The sequence below is a fragment of the Schistocerca piceifrons genome, chromosome X, assembly GCF_021461385.2.
Source record: "Schistocerca piceifrons isolate TAMUIC-IGC-003096 chromosome X, iqSchPice1.1, whole genome shotgun sequence".
NCBI classification, from domain to species: Eukaryota; Metazoa; Arthropoda; class Insecta; order Orthoptera; family Acrididae; genus Schistocerca; species Schistocerca piceifrons.
This window is the reverse complement of record NC_060149.1, coordinates 205,699,369-205,726,817: the sequence shown is the minus strand read 5'-3', so window position 1 is coordinate 205,726,817 and position 27,449 is coordinate 205,699,369. Positions and strand designations below refer to the sequence as shown.

Sequence of the window (27,449 nt, the reverse complement as noted above, 5' to 3'; positions counted from 1 at the left end):
TTCCTTTTCTTCCAATTACCCATTGGCCTTCCGCTCCATTAAAGAGCGGATGGAACGTCGGAGCCTTCCTTTTCGAACCCACCATCCGGAATCCTACAATGTTCCATTCAGTGAGTGGGAATTTCACAGTGCCCCCGCCGCTTGTCCTGATACCGCTCCTGGGCCAGGTAGCATCCACTGTCAGATGCTGAAACACCTTTCAGTGGACTGCCAGCGATGGCTTCTCGACGTTTACAACTGTATTTGGGTCGAGGCTGAGTTTCCGTCGCAATGGCGGGAAAGTATTGTTATCCCCATTCTGAAACCAGGCAAGAACCCTTTGGAGGTGGACAGCTACCGTCCCATTAGCCTCACCAACGTTCTTTGCAAGTTGCTTGAACGGATGGTGAGCCGGCGGTTGAACTGGGTACTGCAGTCTCGGGGCCTTCTGGTTCCGTCTCAGGGTGGGTTCCATAAAGGCCGCTCCGCCACCAACAATCTGGTGAGACTGGAGTCGGCCATCCGTACTGCCTTTGCGCGCCGTCAGCACCTGGTCGCTGTCTTTTTCGACATGCGGAAGGCGTACGATACAACATGGCGTAATCACATCCTTTCTACGCTTCATGGATGGGGTCTTTGGGGCCCTCTGCCGATCTTTATCTGCAATTTTCTGTCGTATTGTACCTTCCGTGTGCAAGTTGTGGCCTTCCATAGTTCCTCCTGAGTCCAGGAGAACGGGGTACCACAGGGATCTGTCCTCAGTGTCTGCCTGTTTTTTAATTGCCACAAACGGGCTCGCTGCAGCGGTGGGAAATTCTGTCTCCGCTTCCCTGTATGCTGACGACTTCTGCCTTTACTACAGCTCTAGTGGCATTGCAGCTGCTGAACGTCAGCTACAGGGCGCTATCCGTAAGGCGCAGTCTTGGGCTGTACCTGCGTTATGTATTTCTGCCGGCGACGCACTGTTCACCCAGAGCCACGGCTTTATCTTGACGGCGAAGTTCTTACTGTGGTAGAGTCGCATAGGTTTTTGGGTGTGGTTTTTGATGCCCGGTTGACTTGGCTGCCTCATATTCGGCAGCTTAAACAGGCGTGTTGGCGGCATCTAAATGCTCTGCGATGCTTGAGCCACACCAGCTGGGGCACCGACCGATCTACCCTGTTACGGCTCTACCAGGCATTAATCCAGTCTCGTCTGGATTATGGGAGCCTGGCTTATGGTTCAGCATCCCCGTCTGTGTTGTGGGTGCTGGACCCAATCTTACACAGCGGAATACGACTTGCCACTGGTGCCTTCCGGACCATCCCTGTGGACAGCATACTAGTGGAGGCAGGTGTCCCTCCACTGCGGTTCCGGCGCCAACGTTTGCTGGCCGCTTATACTGCCCATGTTTGTAGCTTCCCCGGGCACCCAAATTATCATCTCCTGTTCCCGCAGTCAGTCGTCCATCTCCCAGAATGTCGGCCCCGATCGGGTTGCACGATTGCGGTCCACATCCGAGAGCTTCTCTCCGGGCTTGGGGTTTTGCCAGTTCCACCTCCTTTCCGGGCCCCTCTGCGCACACCCCCGTGGTATGTGCCCCACCCTTGCCTTCGGCTCGACTTGGCACAGGGCCCGAAGGACTCAGTCCTCCGGAGGCCTTCCGACGCTGCTTTTACTTCATCCTCGCCACGTATCAGGGCTCTGGAATTGTTTACACTGACGGTTCGACGGTTGCTGGTCGTGTTGGTTTTGCTCTAACTCTAGGGGACCATTCTGAACAACGTTCATTGGCGGCTGGCTGCAGCGTTTTCACTGCTGAGCTGGTCACCATCTTTCGTTCCCTAGAGTATATCCGCTCTTGCTCAGGTGAGTCCTTCGTTATCTGTAGCGATTCCCTGAGCGGTTTACGAGCTCTCGACCAGTGTTTCCCTCGTTCCTGTCTGGTGATGGCTATCCAGGATCCCTGCATACTCTTGCACGTTGCGGCTGCTCTGTGGTCTCTGTGTGGACCCCCGGTCATGTTGGGATACCCGGCAATGAAAATGTTGACCGCCTGGCGAAAGAGGCCACCAGTAAACCACCTCTGGAGATTGGCCTCCCGGTGACTGATTTGCGGGCAATCTTACACCAAAAACTTTTCGATTTATGGGACACTGAATGGCGCAACCTGCTCATGTCCAACAAACTTCGCCCTATCAAGGCAACGATGACTGTGTGGCGGTCGTCCATTCGGGTCCCCTGCCAAGAGTCTGTTGTCCTCTGCCGGCTGCGCATCGGGCACACTCGGCTGACGCACGGCCACTTATTGCACCATGAGGACCCACCTCCGTGTCGCTGCGGCTCCGTTTTATCTGTGGTCCACATTTTATTGGAGTGTCCGCTTTTAGCTGTGCTCAGGCAGACGTTCGCACTGCCTGACATGCTCCCTGCCCTCTTAACAGATGACCCTGCTATGGCTGGCTTAGTTTTGCATTTTATTCGGGCAGGGGGTTTTATCATTTAATCCGAGTGTGTTTCTGTTTTTTAGTATTGATTCTGGCTTTTGGCCTCCGATTTTAAACTGAGTTTTTAATGTGTTCTCAGTGGTTGGCTTTTCCTTTTTTTTCTCTATGGTCGGCCAACCACCATCACACTCTGTGTGATTTTAATTTGTTTTGTCTGATCTCTTGTCCTGTGTTGTCTGACGTCTTTCCTGCTGTTCGTTTTTATTCTCTTTGGGTGGTTTTAATTTTTTGGAAAACGGGACCAATGACCATAGCAGTCTGGTCCCTTTAATCCCACAAACCAACCAACCTTGGGCAGAGGGAGGGAATATTTTGAAGAGTTGCTCAATGTAGGTGAAAATACAATCAGTAATGTTTCAGATTTCGAGGTATAATGGGATAGGAATGATGATGGAAATAGGATCACATTTGAGGAAGTGGAGAAAATGGTCAATAGATTGCAGTGCAATAAAGCAGCTGGTGTGGATGAAATTAAGTCAGAACTTATCAAATACAGTGGAATGTCAGGTCTTAAATGGCTACACGGGATAATTGAAATGGCCTGGGAGTCGGGGCAGTTTCCATCAGACTGGACGAAAGCCGTAATCACATCAATCTTTAAACATGGAAACAGAAAAGATTGTAACAACTACAGAGGTATCTCTTTAATCAGCGTTGTGGGTAAAATCTTCTCAGGTATTGTTGAAAGGAAAGTGAGAGTATTAGTTGAGGACAAATTGGATGAAAATCAGTGTGGGTTTAGGCCTCTTAGAGGTTGTCAAGACCAGATCTTTAGCTTATGGCAAATAATGGAGAAGTGTTACGAGTGGATCAGAGAATTGTATCTATGCTTTATAGATCTAGAAAAGGCATATGACCAGGTTCCTAGGAGGAAGTTATTGTCTGTTCTAAGAGACTATGGAATAGGAGGCAAACTTTTGCAAGCAATTAAAGGTCTTTACATGGATAGTCAGGCAGCAGTTAGAGTTGACGGTAAACTGAGTTCATGGTTCAGAGTAGTTTCAGGGGTAAGACAAGGCTGCAACCTGTATCCACTGTTGTTCATATTATTTATGGATCATATGTTGAAAACAGTAGACTGGCTGGGTGAAATTAAGATATGTGAACACAAAATAAGCAATCTCGCATATGCGGATGACTTAGTTGTGATGGCAGATTCGATTGAAAGTTTGCAAAGTAATATTTCAGAGCTAGATCAGAAATGTAAGGACTGTGGTATGAAGATTAGCATCTCCAAAACGAAAGTAATGCCAGCGGGAAAGAGATATAAATGGATTAAGTGCCAAATAGGAGGAACAAAGTTAGAACAGGTGGACGGTTTCAAGTACTTAGGATGCATATTCTCACAGGATGGCAACATAGGGAAAGAACTGGAAGCGAGGTGTAGCAAAGCTAATGCAGTGAGCACTCAGCTACGATCTACTCTCTTCTGTAAGAAGGAAGTCAGTACCAAGACTAAGTTATCTGTGCACCGTTCAATCATTCGACCAACTTTGTTGAATGGTAGCGAAAGCTGGGTGGATTCAGGTTACCTTATCAATAAGGTTGAGGTTACGGATGTGAAAGTAGCTAGGATGATTGCAGATACTAGTAGATGGGAACAATGGCAGGAGGGTGTCCACAATGAGGAAATCAAAGAAAAACTGGGAATGAACTCTGTAGATGTAGCAGTCAGGGCGAACAGGCTTAGATGGTGGGGCATGTTACACGCATGGGAGAAGCAAAGTTACCCAAGAGACTCATGGGTTCAGCAGTAGAGGGTAGGAGGAGTCGGGGTAGACCAAGGAGAAGGTACGTGGATTCAGTTAAGAATGATTTTGAAGTAATAGGCTTAACATCAGAAGAGGCACCAATGTTAGCACTGAATAGGGGATCATGGAGGAATTTTACAGGGGGGGACTATGCTCCAGACTGAATGCTGAAAGGCATAATCAGTCTTAGATGATGATGATGATGATGATGATGATTCCTACAAAAAAGTTATAGTAATTTTTTTCTTTAGTGTTGGGATGCTGCATAGCTTTGTAGCATTTTTCCGTAAGTTTAATAAACACATAAGATACACCTAATAGAGACTTCAGTCATCAGTAATGTGTTCTTCTTCACTATTTAGAACAATCTGCCAGTGTTGGAATTACTTTTTGGTTCTGGAACTGTAGAAATCACACTGTCTTGAGATGAAGAACTTGTTGAGCCAAATTTGGAGCACATTTTCATATGGAAAAGAAGTTCCTTGAAGGTTGTTTCATAGAGAGTGGAAAAGGTGAAAAATCTGAGGGTTCAAGATCAGGTGAATAAGGTGAATGAATGTAGGATGCCTTCCTAACCCAACCCCTGTGCAGTGTTTTTTGTCCGTCTAGCAGAATCTGAGTGACTGTATCATGGAGTAGCATTACTTCCTGCAGTCTTCCTGGTCATTGTTCATGGATTGCACCTGCAGGATGTCTAAGTCATTGACAATAAATATCAGCAGTGATGATTACACTACAGGGAAGCAGTTCACAGTACATCATACCATCACTGTTCCATCAGATGCATAACAATATCTGTTGTCGATGCATGAATGTCTTTGTACAGGGAGCTGCTACTTTGTTTGAGCTCAACCTTTCCTGTCTTTTCCTTATGTTCACACAGTCACCATTTCTCATCACCAGTAATGATAGATGATAAGTTGCTCACAAGCAAGCAGAGTTCCACATATGGCCACCTGTTGATTTTTGTGATTTTGGCTTGGATTATGTAATACCTGTAACCCAACCTTCCCCATTGCATGCAAATTTCACACAGTGGTGGAATGATGACAGTTACACATTTGCCAGTTCTTGAGTACACTGATGTGGACCATTGTGGATTAATGAGTTTAAACAATCCTCATCAGACCCGGCAGGTCTTCCTGAATATGCAGTTACTAATGTCAAAACATCCTCCTTACAATGAGAAAATCCTGTTCTTTCTGTGCTGTGTCCAATGGCATTATCCCCATACATGTTGCAGATGTTTCTAGCTGCCTCCATTACTGTCACTGCTCTATTGAACTCGAACAGAAGAATGTGTTGGAAATGTTAAGATTTCTCCACTTGGCACTCATTTCTAGTGTCTATAGCTCCCCTCACTATCCCCAAATGACAAAATGACAATATATAAACTCAGATAAACAAATAAAAAAGGACAATCGATAATCAAACCTGTAGCAACTGGAATACACGCACATGTAACAAAAATGTTACAAACTTATGCACCAACCTAATACTGATAGTTTCCATGAGTTACAAAGAATACTAATGCAACAACTGCATGTGGACAGGTTCTATGTAAATCTCTTCTCATTGTTCTGCACTGCTAGAAGAGAAATTTATTCTTAATCGTACTACAGCACAATTGTAGCATTTTTCTGTGAAAGGAAACTGCCCCCACTTTTGGCAGTGTTCTCTTTTCATTTTGCAGACTGACTATACCTCCCCCAGGATTTCCTGTCCAGTCTTCTAATGGGAGTAGACTAAATAACTTAACTGACCTCATGTTTATAAAGTGGAGTTATTTTCAGTTTATTAAATAAGTACTTATTTGCAGTTTTTAAGTGAGCTTTTATGTAAAATATATTCCTATAACTAAAGACTGAGAAGTGTATAATTTGTAGTGTGATGTTGTCTGTAACCTTTGTGGTATTGGTATGACAGGAATTCATTTTGTAAATGAAGAACCTAGCTGCAGTCTGTCATTGGCAGTATATTGTAGAGCCATCCAATTGTGTTGCAGTCACTTGGTGGGGATTTAATGAATAAGCAGAAAGTTACTGCCTGTCTCTCACCATTACTTCTGTTACTGGTGCACTGTGTAAACCTCTTCCCTTCAGGAATTGCTGGCACTTGTAGAGCTGGCTGCACCAAGTGGACTCAGTGTCAACAGCTGCTCTGAGGTCGATACTTTGGTTCCCATTAGATCATCGAAGTTGGGCACTGTTGGGCATGGCCAATACTTTGTTGGGTGACTGTACCAGTATGCCCCTTCCCTTCTCTCTCTCTCTCTCTCTCTCTCTCTCTCTCTCTCTCTCTCTCTCTCTCTCTCTCTCTTTCTTCCCCCCCCTTCCCCCCCCCCTTCCCCCCTTCCCCCCCTCCCCCTCCCCCCCTCCTCCCCCCCCCCCTCCCAAGGTGTGTTCGAATATGTCTGATGGAATGGGACTTATTATGTTCAAGTCTAGAAAAGTTGTCAGCTGTAATGCATTGACTTACGTTGATATATCTGAAGTTCCATAACTCCTAGCTAACCTACCTTTGTTGTTGGAGAAGACAATCTAAGCCTGTGGGCCTCTTCAGAAGTTGGATGAACTGAGGCTGTAGCCAGTTGACAGCTCCAGCTGTTGAACGTTTTTACATAATAGCTCACTTAGCAGCTGAAAATAACTACTCATTTAATAAACTAAAAAAACTGAACTTAACAAACAAGAGATTAGTGAAGAAATTTTGTCTCCTCACTTGACAGAACTGGACATGAAAAGCTGGGAAAGCATAGTCTTTCTCCAAAATGAAAAGCAAGCAGCTCTCGTGGTGCGACTTTCCTGGAAGAATGCTACAGCTGCTATTATGCAGGATAACTGAAAATCAATTTCCCATATAGCAGTATATAACAGTGTGCAGAGATTTACGTAGATTCTGTCCATATCTGTTTCTTGCGTTAGTAGTGTTAGTAACTCACATCTGCACCTTCAAATGTGTCCCCACCCCCACAGGTGGGGACTTTTGGTATGGTGTTTGTGATGGTCCCACCTACCACTGTACAAAAATTTTCAGCTCCACTAACTTCCTTGTCACATTTATTCCTTTTAGCGGTAATATTGGTAGACTGGATTGGGATTGGTAAGATAATGTTCTAAAATACTGTGCCAAATAATTTACTTTTCTAGATAAAGGAAATATAGTGCAATCAGAAATACAGTAGCACCATGAGACTTTTTGTTTTGATACTTTGTTATTACAACAGTAACGTGTGAATGAAATTTGTTGAAAAAATTTACTCACCAACCAATGCCCTGGCATAATTTTTTTTCCGAAGAGTGCAATTATAGCTGCATAAGAGCTAAAATAGCATCTTGAAGGACCAGGCACCTAATCCGTAAGCTTGTGTCTGCGGAACATTTTCGTGAAGAAATACTTTGAGGCTAGTTCTACTCAGCAATGCAAATGAACTGTAAAATATTTGGGGCATGGTCACATTTAATCAATTTTGGGAGTTCTCTGCTACTTCAAAAGTGTTAATTAAATTTACTTGACAGATCTCACTGTGGCTTGCATAAGGATAAAGGATACATTATTGAAGTAGCACTCCTTGTAACACTTGACATACCTCCTCTCTACAGCTAATTATACAGCTGCAACACTGCCATTAACTTAAAAAAAATTTTAGCATGTAATGTTAATATAGGACTAGTATGCAGAATTTATAAAATACCTAGCTAGTTGTTGAAAATAACACATCAGCTTGGGTCTGCGAGAGGTTCGGGTCATAATGCAGACTATGAAATGAAACAAAATTAATATTTTTTTTTTTTTTTTTTTTTTTTGTCAGATGCACATTTTTGTCAAAAACAATAATGGTCAAGGTCTTAAAGTTGGTTCACAACTGATAGAAGAATTACATCTTAACTTACAAACTGCAAATGATTGGCACTCTAGTGCACCTAGTGTTGTTCTTCAAATACTTTCATAATTGTCACAGATAAATTATTTGTTACTGCCATTTTTAAATATAGAGATTTTCCATGACAAATATTTGTAAAGTTTTAAGTGTGATAACATGTTCCGTGTGGATAACAAAAACATCTGAAATCGTGACAACTGCAACACCACAAGATGATTATCTGAAATAATCTTACTTTATTACATAATAATTACTGCTGTATAAAAACTGTTGGCATTTCATGTTCAGACAGTGATATAAGAAGTATACAAACTGTGGATAAATCTACAATTTTTATTGCTTTCATTTCTAAACATTCCAATGTCAAAGTATTAGTAATTCGTACATAAACAGATCTTTAAAATCATGTCAAAGGTTGTGAATATTTGAAATGTTTGAATTTTGAATGATAGACCTTGTTGCTTTCCAGACGCTATTATGGTATAAATTTCTGTATTTTACATAAAAATTAATTACATAAACATTTTTTTTCTTCCTGGATATGAAACTACTAAACTGTCTGAATCAAAGTTTCACTCTGTGTAGCTTTGTAATTGTTCATATGAAATAAGATGGTGAACTTTACCTTCTGTAGGTTATTAAATACTGATTAATATGTGTTACAGAAAGAAAGTCATATGTACAGTGACATTATAAAATACAGTGTATCACATATTTAATTTGAAAAGTGTATCACCTGCTTCTATATGAATCTGGTATTGGGTATTTTATTTAGCTTACTCATCTGGCCAGTTACATTATACATTATAAAGCATTGCTTTATGCTGGGGTTGATTCAATGCTGAACATCTTGTGACGAATACTTATTGTGACACTATCCCATGATAACCTCAGTAGTCCTTCTACTCCATTGGCAAATTTTTTATTAGAAACAAATGATGTATTGTATATATTCATACTATTAGTATTGTTATTTCAGCTTAAAAAAATAAAAATAAAAAAAATAAAAATAAAAAATTGACATGTTCTACATCCACGAGGATCTCCTCAGCACGGATCTATGGAACAAAAAACTAATCTAATCTAGCACAATGTTTCCCACAAAGAAATTTACTTCATAAAAATAGTTTGTAATGGCAGCAATTCCAGTACAATACAACAAATGTTGTCTAAGATCTGTATATATGAGGAATCAATTGCCAACTTAAGTATGAAATCATTGATGAAAACATACTGTTCATAGTCACTTTTTGAAATTGCTAATCAGGGATGGAAAAAGGAATTCACAAAGGGCAACAATCACTTTACTGCAATCATCATATCATGGAAAAAATTGTTCACAATTATTAAATTTAGGGAGCAGTATTTACAGAATATGCCTGAATGTTTCCCTAAAGTTCTGTATTACCAAGCACCTCATAGCCAGACTTCATTATGTGCATGACACTAAAACTTTAATCTTGTACTGCAATCATTTTATGCCATTGGTGTATGAAATGGCAACACAGTTTCTCAAACAGGGAAAATTATTACAGTGAAAGATATCAACGATACAATCTGATATGCCTAATTAAAAATGGGAGAATGTAAAGAGTAAAGTGAAGGCTAAAAACAACAGGAAATAAGGTATCATTATGGTGCCTTTTTGATGGCTTAAGACTAATACTGAGAAAAAGTAACTAATGAGAATATGTGACAAAGTTTTTATTGGTCCTGTAGTACATAAATGAAACTAAATTTAAGAGGTGTTTCAATTGGTGATGCCAGTACTAGTAGTAGTAGCAGTAGTAATAGGAGCAGAAGGTTAGGGGCGAGGGTAGCATTGTTAAACTTACTAACAGTTCCTCAGACTTGCACATCTACTTAAGTTTCAGACTTAGGATCTAAGTTGAAATGTTGCTTAAAAAGATAATAAATTCGATAAAGCAGTGTGGAAAAAACACTAATTAAAACAGTTACTTTCCTGTTAACATAAGAATCAGTTATAACTAACTTCGCACTAATTGTGAACATGTTTACAGTTATTCAGATAGTGAAGAGACAGGTTTTACATGACACTGAAGTCAGATTGTGCATATGTAGACTCAATCTGAAATTTCTTGTCCTTGCTGAACTAAATATGTAACTCAGGTTTTGTGAGAGTAGTATGAATATTTAAAGACTATGAAGAACAATAAAAATTGTCAATTAATGTGGCTAATTTTTTCTGTAATAAATCGTGGAACATGTTATGCGCTTTATTATTATTATTATTATTATTATTTTATGTTAATGTTACAGAAAGAATGGCCTAACATACCACAACCCTAAAGTTGGTCAGTGGAGTAAAAGACTTATTCCTTTGGAGGCAGCTGCTATGGACAACAGTTACGTTCTTTTGTTCATAATTTCTAATACCTCGCGTTCTGTTGCTGCTATGGCTGTGGTATGTATACATATATTCTTGTAGATCTTTGTGGTTGTTGCTAATTTAATTCAGTCGTGCTGTTGGACAATAACACGTATGAACATTTTGGTAAAAGGATTTTCCATTGTGTTTTATAAACTGGACCTGTTCCTATAGTAATCTTTGAAACACATTACGCAGTGTATTGGGCACTTACAACTTCACCATTGAGTGCACATAAACCCCAAAAACACACATACATAGTGTGTATTAACAGTACACTTATGCTTTTGGTTATTTGACATGGCAATGCATCTGTATATATTAAAAATTGTGTCAACTTAATCTACGAAGTTATAGATGTAAGTGCACTGTGCATAGAAGCAAAATTTGAAGCTGCAGCCATAATGTTGCCAAAACAGGAAATTATAATTGCTTCAGTATACCACCCCCCCCCCCCCCCCCACCCCCACCGGAACAAAAATAAATAAATAAATAAATAAATAAACGCACGCAATGAACATCTGTTTGTGGAGCTTCTGGAGAAAGTGATACTCTCGCTGCTCAAATACAAAGATTACAGAATACTAATATTTGGTGAGATCAATATAGACATTAGGTTTAAGAATATAAAGGTTGATCATCTGCTAAATACACTCCTGGAAATTGAAATAAGAACACCGTGAATTCACTGTCCCAGGAAGGGGAAACTTTATTGACACATTCCTGGGGTCAGATACATCACATGATCACACTGACAGAACCACAGGCACATAGACACAGACAACAGAGCATGCACAATGTCGGCACTAGTACAGTGTATATCCACCTTTCGCAGCAATGCAGGCTGCTATTCTCCCATGGAGACGATCGTAGAGATGCTGGATGTAGTCCTGTGGAACGGCTTGCCATGCCATTTCCACCTGGCGCCTCAGTTGGACCAGCGTTCGTGCTGGATGTGCAGACCGCGTGAGACGACGCTTCATCCAGTCCCAAACATGCTCAATGGGGGACAGATCCGGAGATCTTGCTGGCCAGAGTAGTTGACTTACACCTTCTAGAGCACGTTGGGTGGCACGGGATACATGCGGACGTGCATTGTCCTGTTGGAACAGCAAGTTCCCTTGCCGGTCTAGGAATGGTAGAACGATGGGTTCGATGACGGTTTGGATGTACCGTGCACTATTCAGTGTCCCCTCGACGATCACCAGTGGTGTACGGCCAGTATAGGAGATCGCTCCCCACACCATGATGCCGGGTGTTGGCCCTGTGTGCCTCGGTCGTATGCAGTCCTGATTGTGGCGCTCATCTGCACGGCGCCAAACACGCATACGACCATCATTGGCACCAAGGCAGAAGCGACTCTCATCGCTGAAGACGACACATCTCCATTCGTCCCTCCATTCACGCCTGTCGCGACACCACTGGAGGCGGGCTGCACGATGTTGGGGCGTGAGCGGAAGACGGCCTAACGGTGTGCGGGACCGTAGCCCAGCTTCATGGAGACGGTTGCGAATAGTCCTCGCCGATACCCCAGGAGCAACAGTGTCCCTAATTTGCTGGGAAGTGGCGGTGCGGTCCCCTACGGCACTGTGTAGGATCCTACGGTCTTGGCGTGCATCCGTGCGTCGCTGCGGTCCAGTCCCAGGTCGACGGGCACGTGCACCTTCCGCCGACCACTGTCGACAACATCGATGTACTGTGGAGACCTCACGCCCCACGTGTTGAGCAATTCGGCGGTACGTCCACCCGGCCTCCCGCATGCCCACTATACGCCCTCGCTCAAAGTCCGTCAACTGCACATACGGTTCACGTCCACGCTGTCGCGGCATGCTACCAGTGTTAAAGACTGCGATGGAGCTCCGTATGCCACGGCAAACTGGCTGACACTGACGGCGGCGGTGCACAAATGCTGCGCAGCTAGCGCCATTCGACGGCCAACACCGCGGTTCCTGGTGTGTCCGCTGTGCCGTGCGTGTGATCATTGCTTGTACAGCCCTCTCGCAGTGTCCGGAGCAAGTATGGTGGGTCTGACACACCGGTGTCAATGTGTTCTTTTTTCCATTTCCAGGAGTGTACATTAAGACCCCATAACTTCAGTGGCGTAAATGACAAATACACAGGACAGGAAGCATGTCTAGATAACATAATATGTAATTTTCGTTTAAACAAAACAGAATTCAACACAATCAAGCTAGCCATTTACGATCATGAGGGACTATGGCTCAGACAAACTCTTAACAGTAAAGTAACTGGAACTTCTACAGGTTGTAGAAAAATTGAGAGACCTATTAATCAATTAAAGAGCTAAACAAGTTGACAAGTAAACTGAATTCAATAAAATGGAATAAAATTATAACCATTGGAAGTGTGAATGAATCTACAAAAAAAATTTTAAAACTGTTAACTGAAAATTTTGAGGCATGTGTCCTAAACACTGCAAGAAAATATCAAAGCAAAATCGTTACACCTAACACAAAATATAAAAAGGTGGTACACCCCACATCTAAGTAGAATAAGAATCATAATGCTACTCTAACATGATAGGTCCAAGCACAATAATGCTGACAAGAAAATATATATGAAAGTGAAAAGGATTTACAGGTCTGAAATCAAGGCAGCTAAGTGCAAATCAAATGATACATATATACTGAACTCAGTGAATAAATGCAAAGCTGCATGGGAAATTATTAAAACAGAAATAAACTGTTATGATAAAGTATATCGGACACAAATTCCACCCGATATTCTAAATACACGTTTTGTCAGTCCTCAACCAGATAACAGCATAATGGAGGATGTGAGTAAGGCAGAGGCACTGCCGCCAGAAATGAGCAGTAGGTGGACAGACAAATTTCACTGGACTTGGTTAACTGACAAGATGATAGCTAAGCTCAGTAATTCTAGAACAGAAGGTTACAATGGTCTCTCAAATTATTTAATATATCAGAAATCAAACTGTAACACCACTGACTAAAATAATCAACAAAATTCTAAATGAAGGTAATTATCCAGAATGTTTAAAAATATCTGTAGTTAAACCAGTACATAAGAAAGGAGATACAGCATCTCCAGATAACTATCAACCAATATCACTTATACCCATAGTATCAAAAATAATAGAATACTGCATGCATAAACAGATGAGTCAATATTTTGAACATAATGATATACTTATCTCCTCACAGTATTGTTTCAGATCCAACCTTTCTACAGTCAAAGCAGTTGAGAGTATGTTAACAAAAATATACAATTGTTTTGAAAATAAAGATATTATCTGTGCAACACTGTTGGACCTCAGGAAAGCTTTTGATATAGTCTCCCACAATATTCTCATAAAAAAGTTCTACCATTACGGAGTGAGAGAGAATGCTCTATGCCTAATGCAGGCTTACTTGGACAGTAGAAAACAGTCAGTTAAGGTAAATAATCAAGCATCAGAACGTCTCCCAATTGTAAAGAGTATACCTCAAGGATCTGTTCTTTGACCTTTCCTTTTCATTATTTATATAAATGATTTACCTGCAGTTGTACCATGTGATGCAGTGCTATATGCTGATGACAAGACACTCATCACATGTGATACCAACCTTGAAAATGTGCAACACAGCATGGCAGCAGAAATGGAGAGGTACACTACTTGGTCTGAAGCAAATGCACTGCAGGAGAATGATAGTGAGACTGAAAGCTATTGTATTCGGTCTGAATGCTCAGCTGTGATACCCACACAGTTGTATATTTACAACTGTCTTGTCTTCATTAAAGAGAATCTGAGTAAATTTGACTTAATGAGGACAGTTCATGACCATAACATAAGAAGTGGACATACGGTTAATATGCCAATGCTAGGCTTGCAAAGACACAGAAGTGTTAAAAATATCTTGGTCCTGTCTACTTCAACAAATTACCTGAAAATGTCTACACAGAGCCAGTAAATAAATTTAAAACTAAGTATTTCAAGGTGGATGAGAACTAAAGAAATTTACTCTGCTCAAGAGTTCTAAGAGTATGTGGCAAATGACCGACTTTCCTTACGAGAATTAACAATAAATTAACTGCAAACCTTACACATGTCACAGTGTGGAACTATATTATTACTGTTTCATGTACTTAAGATTAATTATCTGTTTATTTATTTGTCATTCACTCAACTATGTAGTTCATTTATCTTGTAACTGATCTATTATGAAACTTCTTGTTTTTATTGACATTTGCATAAATATGTATTCATCCATCTTGGATTATTATATTGTAGTTAATGACATTTGTCGTAGTTTATATTATTACTATTGTGTTAACACTGATGACACCAATTGCATGTAAATATGCTCAAAGGTGGAATAAAACATTTGTATTTGTATTTATTTGTATTTGATTGTAATTTCTCCATATTGTGAAGAACTGGTTTCTAGACTATTGATATCAAATTGAGTTACATATAAATTGAAATTGGTTTCCATTTGACAAAGGCATTAAAACTTGTTGTAAGAATGACTAAACAACATTTTTCTCGTGTTTCTAAGGGAGTATATTAATAAAGTGTGTGCGTGCGTGCGTGTGCGCGCGCGTGCGTGTGTGTGTGTGTGTGCGTGTGTGTGTGTGTGTACTGTAGACAATAGTTGTTACTTGGTAGTGGTAGTGATACCAGCAAGATCAATTTGGGTTGTTAATTAGAAGTTTCTTGCAGGCTGCTCACTACATTGGATTGGGCTGCAATGTTGTACTGTGTGTACAACATCTGGCAGATGACTGTGTACTGGGCAGTGACAAAGTAAGTTTTAAATGTATATTTGTGTTTCCAAGCTATTAAGATAATTAAAATTTGTTAGAACACTAAACACAGCATGGGAATCGATCATGCTCTAGACTGATGCCACTAAAGGAGAATGGAGATAGCAGTGAATAATTTTCGATATTTTGTAAATGGAGAATTGGGAGAAAAAAATCATTCTTGCACATTAAATGTTATTTATAGATTATTCATTTTATAGTAATCCAGTGAACAGAGTTCAGTGTAAATCAGTTTTGAGAGGAAGCAGTGTCACTGTGTCCATGTCCGTCCCTCTCCCTCACTGGTAAGGAACCCATATTGATGAATAACACTTGATAACTGGTGGAACAAGTGCCTTTTAAGCCACTTCTTTCATGTATCAGTTAGATTTTCTTAAGATACTTCCTATCAATCTGGTGTCGTCTTCCCCTGCTATTGGTTTCATGTGACTATTTCACTTTGAGTCATGCTGGATAAGTACGGTAGATATTTTACAGTAGGTAATGTTTCCAGCATTTCTCATCAGTAGTGTAGTTGTGCAGTAGTGACTTTCTTTCCCTATGAATACACAATATGTTAATTTATTTACGTTCATGTTTAACTGTCAGCCTGTACCATTCATCAGTCCTCTGAAAGTCATTCTGCAAATGGATACTGTCATGTGGCATTGATACTTTCATACACACACGACTGTATCATCTGTGAACAGTCCTGAGGAGCAACCAACACTTTCCATTAGATCCTTCATTGTTGTTGTTGTTGTTGTTGTTGTTGTGGTCTTCAGTCCTGAGACTGGTTTGATGCAGCTCTCCATGCTACTCTAAGATCCTTCATATAGAACGTAAACAGTAATGGTCCTATAACACTTCCTTGGGGTACTCTGGAAATTACCTTTACATTTGTTGATTTTGTTCTATTAAGAGTGATGTGTTCAGTTCTGCCTGTCTTCAATCCAGTCACAAATCTAATCCAGTTCTTGTTTAGACCATAATTTTTTCACTAAATGGCAGTGTAGGACAGTGTCGAATGCCTTCTTGAAGTAAAGGAACACAGCATCCACGTGAGTGCTGTTGTATGCACAGTACGGATCTCGTGGAGGAACAGAGCAAGTTGAGTTTCACAAGATCGGTGTTGATTTTAATAGAGGAGATTTTTGCTATCCAAAAATCATGATTCTTAAACATAAAACATGTTTCAAAGTTCTAAAACAGACTGACGTTAACAATGTAGGTGTATAATTGTGTGCATCTGTCCTACGGCCCTTCTTGAAACCTGGAATGACCTGTGTGTTTTCCATTCGCTGAGTACTCTTCATTGCTCCACTGATCTACAATAAACTGCTGCTACAGGGGAATAGGTTGTGTTGCATAATCTTCGTAGAATCTTATAAGTATCTCATCTGGTCCCTAGGTCTCTCCACTATCAAGCGATTGTAGGTGCTATTCTTTCCCATGATCAGTTATCTCAAAATCTGTTTTATCGACATTCATACAATGATTGAAAGGAGGGACTATGTTACAATATCAGGTGATGAAACTGTTTTAGATGACCGAATTTAGTATTTTGGCCTTCTCTCTGTTCTTTTCCGTTTCAGTGCCTCTTTTCAAATGGTGCCTCATGTAGAGTGCACCAATAACTCAATGAGTTTGTGAAGTATTCGTGAGAGTATGTTAAGTATAATTCCCAAAATGTGCAAGCTGTTACCCTCAAATGCTACACAGTGGGTTCCTTAATATCACTTCCCATGGAAAAACATGTGCCAGGATTAGCAAACATGATGGATTTCAGTAAATAGTGCCCCTGCTCGCTATCCTTAGCATAACTGGAGGTAACTTGTTCAGTTCTCATATTGTAAATATGTAACTGTTGGCCACAAGCTCTGACCTGTATGCACTAAACAATGCCCAACAAAGTAGAAAATGGGAAAGACTTAGGTGCTACTAAATTCGAAATTACAGAGAATTGGCATGCCACTGGATTTTATAGCTATTTATAAAAGTAAAAAACCAAGGAAAAGATTCTGAGAGTTTCTGTCATTATTCATGACAAAGTTTCCAGATGATGATCATTTCTAGAGCACTGCAAAAGACACAGTAAAAGTCTCCACAGAAGATTAACACAAACTGTCACAAGACTATCATCTGGGGTAACTCTAACAAATTATTCCATCTTAACACAATATCATATTTTACATACGGATTCACGTATTGCCTTCTCCAAAAATGTACGGAGACTACTATGAGCCATCTTAGCAGTTTGGCACTTGCTCTCTAAGAGCACGCTTATGACTGGTCCGTCCCTCTTGTTAGTAAGCACTGACAGTAATTAAAATTTTTCCTGATGATTTGAGTGATATTGAAATTAGTATTAACAAGTTCTCTGTGCAAGTAATGCTGTCAGCATGATTGGATCAGTATCTTAATATTTAAACAGTAAATACAAATAATAAAAGGTTAGCTTTTTGGCACCAGGCCAGAGGTGGTTCTGTGATGCTTTTTGTACTATTACTTGGAGCAACTCGCTGACACTACTGTAAATGTGGACAAGGACATATAGCTACACAACATACACTAAGGTATCCTATCACCTACTAAATCTCCTGATCTTAATCCCCTCAAAATGTTTGGAAGTATGTGGAATAGCAGATAAAATGTAGCAATCAGCAATGTGTGATTTGGTAGATATGTGGGATCCAATCATCAATGACTGGCTTCTGCTGTATATGGCATACCTGAAGAATTGTCATTCTTGACTAGAGTTTTGTACTGTGATCAATACGCTGCTTTTGTTCGTATCCAGTGTATCTCAGACACATCTTGCAGTCAAAACTGAAGAGATAACTGTTCATTTTATCTTACTACTACATTACTATGGTCAATAGGTAAAAAATAAGTTAAGTTTGGGGCTCGAGTAGGAGAGTGAGAATGATAACCTCAGAAAAATCATGGTTTGAATTTCAGAAGAGTTGCTGAACTGTGAATGCCATTTAATTATTAACTCACCAAATTTTACAAACCTAGCTGGTTGGCATTTTCTGTGGCCTATCTATAGCATTTGACTGTGTGAGCTGCAATATTCTCCTAGGAAAAGTGAGATTTTGTGGAATTGATGGCCAAGTAACAGATAATGTCATGTCTAATCAAAGGAATGCAAATAATTCACCCAATGTAATTAGGGGAAAATCTTCTAACTGGGTAAAATCACTTACCGGATTCCACAAGACTCAGTGTTAGGACACTGTTGTTTCTGATACATGTAAACAACCTTCCATCTAATATACAATAAGCAGAATAGTTCTTTTTGCGGATGATATTAGTATTGTAATCTACATACACACATACATACAGCAACAGAAGAAAGGATAAGTAATGTTGAGAAAAGTATTATTGAGTGGTTTTCTGCATAATGTGTCTCTCAATTTCAAAAAGATCAAACACATTAAGTTCTACACATCTGTAGGTACTACACAAATGATAACATTAAAACATGGTGAGGAAATAATAAATTTGGTAGAAATATCAAAATAACTAGATGTACATACTGATAAGAATTTAAATTGGAAGAAACACATTTTAGATGTTGCAAAATAATGTAGTTCAACCATATTTCACTTCAAATCATTGCAAATTGTGGCAGGTGCTCACCCATGATTATCTTATAGATGTCTGTTCAAGAAGTTTGGCATTTTGACAATTGCTTAACAATATATTTATCCCCTTGTGAAGTTTGTTGTAAGTAACCCACTACAGTTAAAAAGGAACAGCGGTGTACGTAGTTAGAATGCCAGAAGGAAAAAAGACATTCGTTGTTCCATGCTAAGGTTGTCTTTAGCACAAAAATGTGGTGCACTACTCTGCACCGAAATTTTTGATCACTTACCAAATTCTGTGAGATGTCTGTTCCCAAATTTAACTTCATCTCAACTGAAAAAATTTCTCCTTGACAACTCTTTTTAGTCCATAGATTTTAAAATCCGTAAAAGGTAGTTCATAGGAATTCCTAATTCACACTATATTAAAATCAAAACTTGTAGATGATCAGCTTGTAGCCATATTTACATAAGAATGTGTAATGTGGATGATCTAAAATGATACATTCCAAACTATTAAGATTAACTGTAAAAATGATCCAAGGAATGTGAAACCAACTAATTAACCAACTCACCCACAGTTCTTCACAGAGCATGCTGTCAGTCCAACATGAGGATAAGTTTAATGCTGGCCATCACGAGGCATATATCCCTTAAAGGAGTAATCTCTGAACTACTTTTCTGGGTTGATCGGACAATGTTCCATGGAACAGTTGCAAGGCACATCATAGTGTTTGGGAACAGTTCACAAGCTATTGTTAACATAATGGTTATGAACTAGCTACAGGGTACTGTAGAATTAACATGAAGCATGGTGGTATAGCCATATATATTTGTAAGAGACTGAAATTAATATGTGAAGCTATAGATATAAGTAGTTTCTGTACTGAAACACATTTTGAAACATGCAGCTGTATTGTTTCCAAGTATTGGTATATTAGTTGTAACTGTGTATCGCACCCCTGACCAAAATGAGGACTTGTTTGTACAGAGTCTTGAAAAACTTAAAGTATTCCTCCTTAAGAAGGAAAAAGTGCAGAGTTTTCATATTCAGTGATATAAATATAGACATTAGAATTAACACATTAAGAACACTTAACTTTTGCTGCATAAACTATACGCCCATGAGACAATGCGTGTCTGGACAACATAATCAGTAATTTTCAAATAAATGAAAGTGAGAGCAACATAATTAAATTGGGCAATTAAGATCATGATGGGCTTTGGCTTAAAACTTCCACTACATCATAAAATAGGAAGCTATTCAGATGAGCCAGGTAGAACAATAGAAGAGTAAATGAAAAGAGCTCTTCTATTTAAAATCCCGGTTAAAACAAATAGACTGGGATGAAGTAATCACAGAAGTTACGAAAGCTAATGAGTCAACCATTAAATTCCTAGATGTAGTAGTTAAAATATTTGAAAAAACCTGCAATAAACAGTACGAAAGAATCCACAAGAGTAACACCTCCACAAAACCAACAGAATGAAAGAATGGTACACACCAAAATTAAACAAGTTAAGAACAGTTATGCTCATGCATCATGACAGGTCTCACCATAGTTAAGCAGATAAAAATATGTACAAACTAGCCAGTAAACAGGTCTCAAAAAAGACATCAAAATGCAAAGCCAATGACACATTCATACTCAGTCTGTAAAACTACTAGGGTTCCATGTCGACCAAAAACTTAACTGGGAATCTCACACAGGTATGCTATGCAAAAAACTCTCACGTGTAATCTTCTTGTTACATAAACTGCAAGGCTCTGTTAGTAGAACACTCCTACTATATGCATACTTTGCCTTCCACTCTCATCTCACTTATGGGATTATACTATGAGGAAACTGCCCAATTTCAAAGACTGTGTTTAAATGGAAAAAAAAAAGAAAAAGGCAATCAGGTGCCTTGTAGGACTACCACCCAGAGACTCGTGCAGGCAGCATTTTAAAGAATTAAATATAATGGCAGTCCCTGGCTTGTATATTTATAGTTGCCAGATACATGCCAAAGAAAATTCAAATAACTTTGACCTTAGGATGGCAATGCATTCACAATGGAAATGGACATACAATTGACATCCCGTTTGCCAGACTGGCGAAGATTCACTGCAGTTATTAGTATCTAGCACCCACATTTTTTAACAAATTACGCAAAAGTGTGCATTCTATGCCCATGGATAAATTTAAAGTAAAAGTAGCAAAATGGATAAAAAGTAAAGTATTTTATACAGTTCAAGAATTTCAAGAGAGTGCAATAAATGATATTGAATTTTGATGGTACATTTTATGAAAGGAGTATATATTACAAAATTAGAAATATAATATTATGCCGGCAATTTGTATACACTGTATCACTAACTTTTATTAGATGACACTGATTACATGTAAAATGTTTAAAGGTGAATAAATATTAATAATAATAATAATAATAATAATAATAATAATAATAATAATAATAATATGAATTAAAAATTGTTAGAAAATTGTCCATACCAACTTTCACAGAAGCATGTGTACACACTAAGAGCAGCTGAAAATTTGCAAAGAAATGAGTTTCCCAGATTATTATTATATTACATTACTGAAAGAAAATGGTCAGATAAATTTCTGATGTGCTTATTCTTGGACTTAGAGTGAAAGTATGTGCGCACTGAACTTAGCGTAATTGCTTAATAAGATGCAGAATGTGTTCTTCCTTGATGAAACTGTCACCTATACATGCACCCAAAAATGTAGACCATTTACTATCATTGTATACTACTTTTGAAAATGTTACTTTGTAATTTCTTATATCTATATATTTTAAATATCAACATAATAAGAAAAAGATCATAAAGATGGCACATTGCATTGGAGACAGGCACAACGAAAAGACACACGTTATCTTTTGGCCAAGGCCTTTGTCAGAAAAGGAAGAGGGGATGGGTAAGGGGAAGAGAGAGCAGGGTACAAGTGGGGGAAGAGAAAAGTGCTGTCAAGAGTAGTGTACAGAGACTAGAATGCCAACAGAGCAGCATTGGGAGGCTGTGGTGGGGAGCAAAAAAGGAGATAAGAAGGGAGGGGGAAATATGGTTGGGTGTGTTGACAGAGGGTGGGAGGCGAGAGTAGGGAGGGAGTGGAAACTGTTGGGTTGGTGGTGTGGAAATGGTAGGGTACCATAGGCCAGGATAAGTCTGGTAATGGAGAATGTATTTATGTTAGATTGGATCTACTTTTCACTCCAATTGACCCATAGTGAGGAAATCCTCCAGGATGTAGAACATGTCACAAGAACTAGAATACACAATAAATATTTACAGTGAAAAACAAAGAAGAGTATGCTAATGTGCCTTTCAGAGATCCCAAGTGGAATGGTCATCTTGGATGTGGAATATGTCAAAATATTTTAGACAATCTTCCATTTAAGAGGTAATAAGCACTGGATATCATAATCATTTTATGGCACTTAACAATGATTGTGTTACTACACTGAGTTTGTACAGAAGACAAATTGTACTAATATTCATATTACTTTATATTATTAGCAAATGCGTGCACATGTGGCCCCCTGCTCCCCCCCCCCCCCCCCTTGCCCCCCCCCCCCCACACTCACACACACACACACACACACACACACACACACACACACACACACCAGTTTTTGACCAAAGTAAGTGACTTTAAATCTTTGTGAAGTTATTTCTTATTTCTGATATTTATTCCATGAATTGAGCTATTGGAAATTTCATTAAGGACTATATATATTGGGAAGCTGTAGTTAATATCCCTAGTTCTCTAAATAGGCCTCTGCAGGATGTTCTTAAGTTCACACCACAAATAATTCTTATTATACATCTTTGTAGCCAGAAAACATTAGCTTGGCTTGTTGAGTTATCCCAAAAAATAATCCCAAATGAAATTATAGACAGAAATTAAGCATAGTATTTTGTAAGATAAATCGCATCAGCACAGTATAGAAAACCTGGTGGTGGAGGGGGAAAACCAGATGGTTTTAGTAGTGAAGCAGCCATTGAGATGAATCACATTATGTTTAGCTGCATGTTGTGCCACACGGTAGGCTACTTTGCTTTTGGTCACAGTCTGGCAGTGGCCGTTCATCCTGATGGACAGCTGGTTGGCTGTTATACCACTGTAAAATTCTGTGCAATGATTGCAGCACAGCTGGTATTTGACAGGGCTGCTTTCACAAATGGCTGCTTTCACACATGGCCCAGCCTCTGATGTGGTAGGATAAGCCTGTGAAAGGATTGTATTAGGAAGTGGTGGGTTTTTGTGGATTGGGTAGGTCTTGCACCTGGGTTTTCCACAGGGAGGATTGGAAGTGGTGTAGGGATGGACTAGGATGTTGTGGTGGTTAGGTGGGTAACAGGACACCACTTTAGGGGCAGTGGGAAGGACCTTGGATAGGATGTCCCTCATTTCAGAGAATCATGATATGTAATCAAAGTCTTGATGAAGGATGTCATCCATTTGTTCCAGTCTTGGGTGGTAATGGGTGACAAAGGGGGTACTCTTTTGTAGCTGGTTGTTGGGGTTGGTGGGAGGATTTGGGGTTGTTAATGGAAATGGCATGGGAGATGCATTTGTGGATTGTAAGAAGGTGGCACACTGGCTTGAGGAGGACCAGGTGTAGTGGATGGGAGAAAAGGTTTTCAGGTTGTGAAGGAATCAAAACTGAGTGTCTTGGCCCTGAGTCCAAATCATGAAGATATCACCAATGACCCTGAACCAGTCTAAGAGTTTGGCTTTTTTGGGGACAAGAAATGTTTCCTCTAAATGGCCCATAAACAGGTTGGCATAGGAGGGCGCCATGTTGGTGCCAATGTCAAAGGCATACCCTCCTTCTCCCAGCCCCTGCAATGGAAACACTTTCTTGCTACTAATCCCTCCAACCAAGGCCAACCTAATCCCAACATTAAACCCTGCCTCTCCCAGTTCATATCACCATCCAACCGTGACCATTCCTCTCTTCCAACTAACTACCCCCTGGTCACCGTCCAGGAATTCCTTAACTCCAATGTGGCCTCACTGTCCTTACACAGGTCACTTTCTCACACCACCAACATTTCAGCAGAAGAAAGGAAAGTGATACACAATGTAAAAACAAATCCTGGCCTAACCGTCCTACCTGCAGATGAAGGTTCCACGACTGCTGTTTGGAATTGGGTGACTCTGCCAACTATCTGACGCCTCCGCCTATAAACTGTACCAAAGTGAGCCAATCCAGAAGTCTAGAATAAGCTCCAGTCCCTGCTTAAACCCTCAGGCTCTTCCCAGAACCTCTCCTGTGCATCCATTTCCTTCCTCACTCTTATGATATCCTGCACACCCATCTTCTACATGCTCCCCAAAATCCACAAACCTAACTATCCTGGATGCCCCATTGTAGCTGGTTATTGTGCCCCACTGAAAGAATTTTCACTCTCATTTACCATCACCTCCAACCAATTGCCCATAATCTAGCCTCTCACATCAAAGATACCAACCACTTCCTTCACCCACTTTCCACCAGACCCAAGCCTTTAAGGCTTGGATACCTACTCATTAATGTTGACACCACTTCCCTATATACCAACATCTTTCATGCCCTTGGTTTTACTGCTACTGAACATTACCTGTCCAAATGTCCTTCTAATTTTATCCTAACTCGCAACTACTTCTCCTTCGCAGGGAAGGTATACAAACAAATCTGCAGCACAGCCATGTGCACTCGCGTGGCACCCTCCTATGCCAACCTGTTTATGGGCCATCTAGAACAGACCTTCTCATCCTCCCAAAATGCCAAACCCATAATCTGGTTTAGGTTAATTGATGACATCTTCTTGGTGTGGATTCAGGGCCAAGACATCCTATTTTCATTCCTTCAGAATCTCAATACTTTTCTCTCCCGCGTGACCGGTACGGTCACAGGTTCGAATCCTGCCTTGGGCATGGATGTGTGTGATGTCCTTAGGTTAGTTAGGTTTAAGTAGTTCTAAGTTCTAGGGGACTGATGACCTCAGATGTTAAGTCCTATAGTGCTCAGAGCCATTTGAACCTTCTCTCCCATCCACTTCACGTGGTCCTCCTCAACCCAGCATGCCACCTTCCTGGACATTGACCTGCTCCTCTGTCATGGTTCCATCCACACCTTTGTTGACGTTAAACCCACCAACAATCAACAGGAGCTGCATTCTAGACTCGACAGCTGTCATCCCTTCCACATCAAAAAATTCCTCCCATGTAGCATATCTGTAGTAACAAAAACTCTCATTTACAGTATGCTGAGGGTGTCACCAAGCCCTTTTAGAGAAAGCCACTATCCCTCACACCTTGTCTGCAAGCAGATCTCCCGTGCTATGTCCACTCACACCCCCCAATCCTCCTCCCACACCCAAGAACCAGTTACAAAGGAGTACCCCCCCTTAATCACCCTAAACTGGAACAACTGAACCACATCCTTCATTGGAAATTTGGTAACCCATCATCAAGCCCTGAATTGAGGGACATCCTGACCTAGATCCTTTCCACCCCTTCCAAAGTGGTGGTCCATTGCTCACATAACCTCCACAACATCCTAGTCCACTCCTATACACTGCAAATCCCAACCCCTTGGCACAAGTTTCATATTTCTGTGGAAGACTCGGGTGTAAGTCCTGCCCAATCCACAATCCCAGCACTTCCTATTCCAGTCCTGTCACTGGCTTGTGCTATCCCATCAGAGGCTGAGCCACCTTTGGAAGCAGCTATGACAATTACCAGCTTTGTTGCAAGCATTGCACAGCTTTTAATATTGGTATGACTACCAACCAGCTGTCCATCAGGACAAATGAGCATAGTCAAACAGTGGGCAAGAGCAAAGTAGGATACCCTGTGGCACAACATGCAGCTGAACATAACGTGCTTGATTTCAGGGACTGATTCACTGCCTGATCCATCTGGATCTTTCCCTCCATCACCAGCTTTTCTGACCTGGACAGATGGTTGATATCCTCAAAACACATTCTCCACCCCTGAAATAATCCCAGCCTTAACTTATGGTAACCTGCTGTCCCCACGCCTCCATTCAATGATTTCAACTTCCTCTGTTCTCTCACCTCCCCCTCCCCCCCCCCTATTCTCGTCTCCCATCTTCTTTGTGTGCCGCCCTGTGCCAATGCTCCTGCTTGTCTTTCCCTTCCTTCACTCCCCCTCCTTCCCCCCCTCCTTCCCCCCTCCTTCCCCCCCTCCTTCCCCCCCTCCTTCCCCCCCTCCTTCCCCCCTCCTTCCCCCCTCCTTCCCCCCCTCCTTCCCCCCCTCCTTCCCCCCCTCCTTCCCCCCTCCTTCCCCCCTCCTTCCCCCCCTCCTTCCCCCCCTCCTTCCCCCCCTCCTTCCCCCCCTCCTTCCCCCCCTCCTTCCCCCCCTCCTTCCCCCCCTCCTTCCCCCCCTCCTTCCCCCCCCTCCTTCCCCCCCCTCCTTCCCCCCCCTCCTTCCCCCCCCTCCTTCCCCCCCTCCTTCCCCCCCTCCTTCCCCCCCCCTCCTTCCCCCCCTCCTTCCCCCCCCTCCTTCCCCCCCCTCCTTCCCCCCCCTCCTTCCCCCCCCTCCTTCCCCCCCCTCCTTCCCCCCAGACTGCTGCTTCTGTTCTAAGTTGCATTCTGGTCTGAGAGCTGCCAGTGATGGCAGTCTTGACAAAGACATTGGCTGAAAGCTAATGTGTTCTTTCTGTTGTGCCTATCTGCAACTCAAGATGTCATCTTTACAGTGAGTAGCAATGATACACTGAATTTAACATTTAAAAAATGTTTTTTATTAGTGGAGTAGAAGGCCACCAATAAATCCTTCAGACTTCTCTCAAACTGAATTTCATTGGTTGTTAAGCTTTTTATGGCTGTTGGAAAGTTATCGAAAATGTGTGTTGCTGAATAATGCACACCTTTTTGAACAAGAGTAAGTGACCTTAAATCCTTGTAAAGATTATTCTTATTTCTTGTACTGATTCCATGAACTGAGCTGTTGGTTTGAGAAAGTGATATAGTTTTAATGAAAAATTTCATTAAGGAATAAATATATTGGGAAGCAGTAGGTGGTATCCCTAGTTCCCTAAATAGGCCTCTGCAGGATGTTCTCGAGTTCACACCACGTATAAGTCAATAATCCCATATGACATTATGGAGTGAAAGTAAGCATAATATGCCAGCTTTTTCATTTTTATATCCCCTATGTCGGACAGAATTCGCTTTGCAAATAGAGATTCGTTAAGATGCTTTAGCAGTGCTGTGGTGTGCTGCTCCCAGTTAAATTTATTATCAAGCTGTAATACCAAGAATTTAACTCTGTCCACATTTTCTATTTGCTTGTCATCCTATGTTAGGCATATACTCATGGGACACTACTTAAAAGTTCTGAACTGCATGCACTGCTTTTTCTCAAAGTTTAGTGACAAAGAATTGGCTAGGAACCAATTATTAATGTCCACAAATATTTTATTAGCCAATCTTTCTAAGACTACATTTGATTTGCTGTTTATTGCAATGTTTGTTCCATCAGCAAACAAAACAAACTTGGTACCTGGTAATGTTACTGATGAAAGGTCATTGATATACACAAGGAAAATTAGGGGCCCTAAGATGGAACCTTGTGGGG

At 40.8% G+C, this 27,449-nt stretch overlaps 1 protein-coding gene across 3 annotated transcripts in view; it reads left to right on the top strand.

Moving 5' to 3' along the window:
• Positions 1 to 27,449, top strand: part of LOC124721150 — a 524,040-nt gene that overhangs the window by 482,585 nt on the left and 14,006 nt on the right. For all 3 annotated transcript variants that reach the window (XM_047245970.1, XM_047245968.1, XM_047245969.1), the window contains exons 13-14: positions 10,381 to 10,525; positions 15,174 to 15,257. In XM_047245970.1, the coding sequence (XP_047101926.1) occupies positions 10,381 to 10,525; positions 15,174 to 15,257 (229 nt within the window). The remainder of the gene's footprint in view (positions 1 to 10,380; positions 10,526 to 15,173; positions 15,258 to 27,449) is intronic.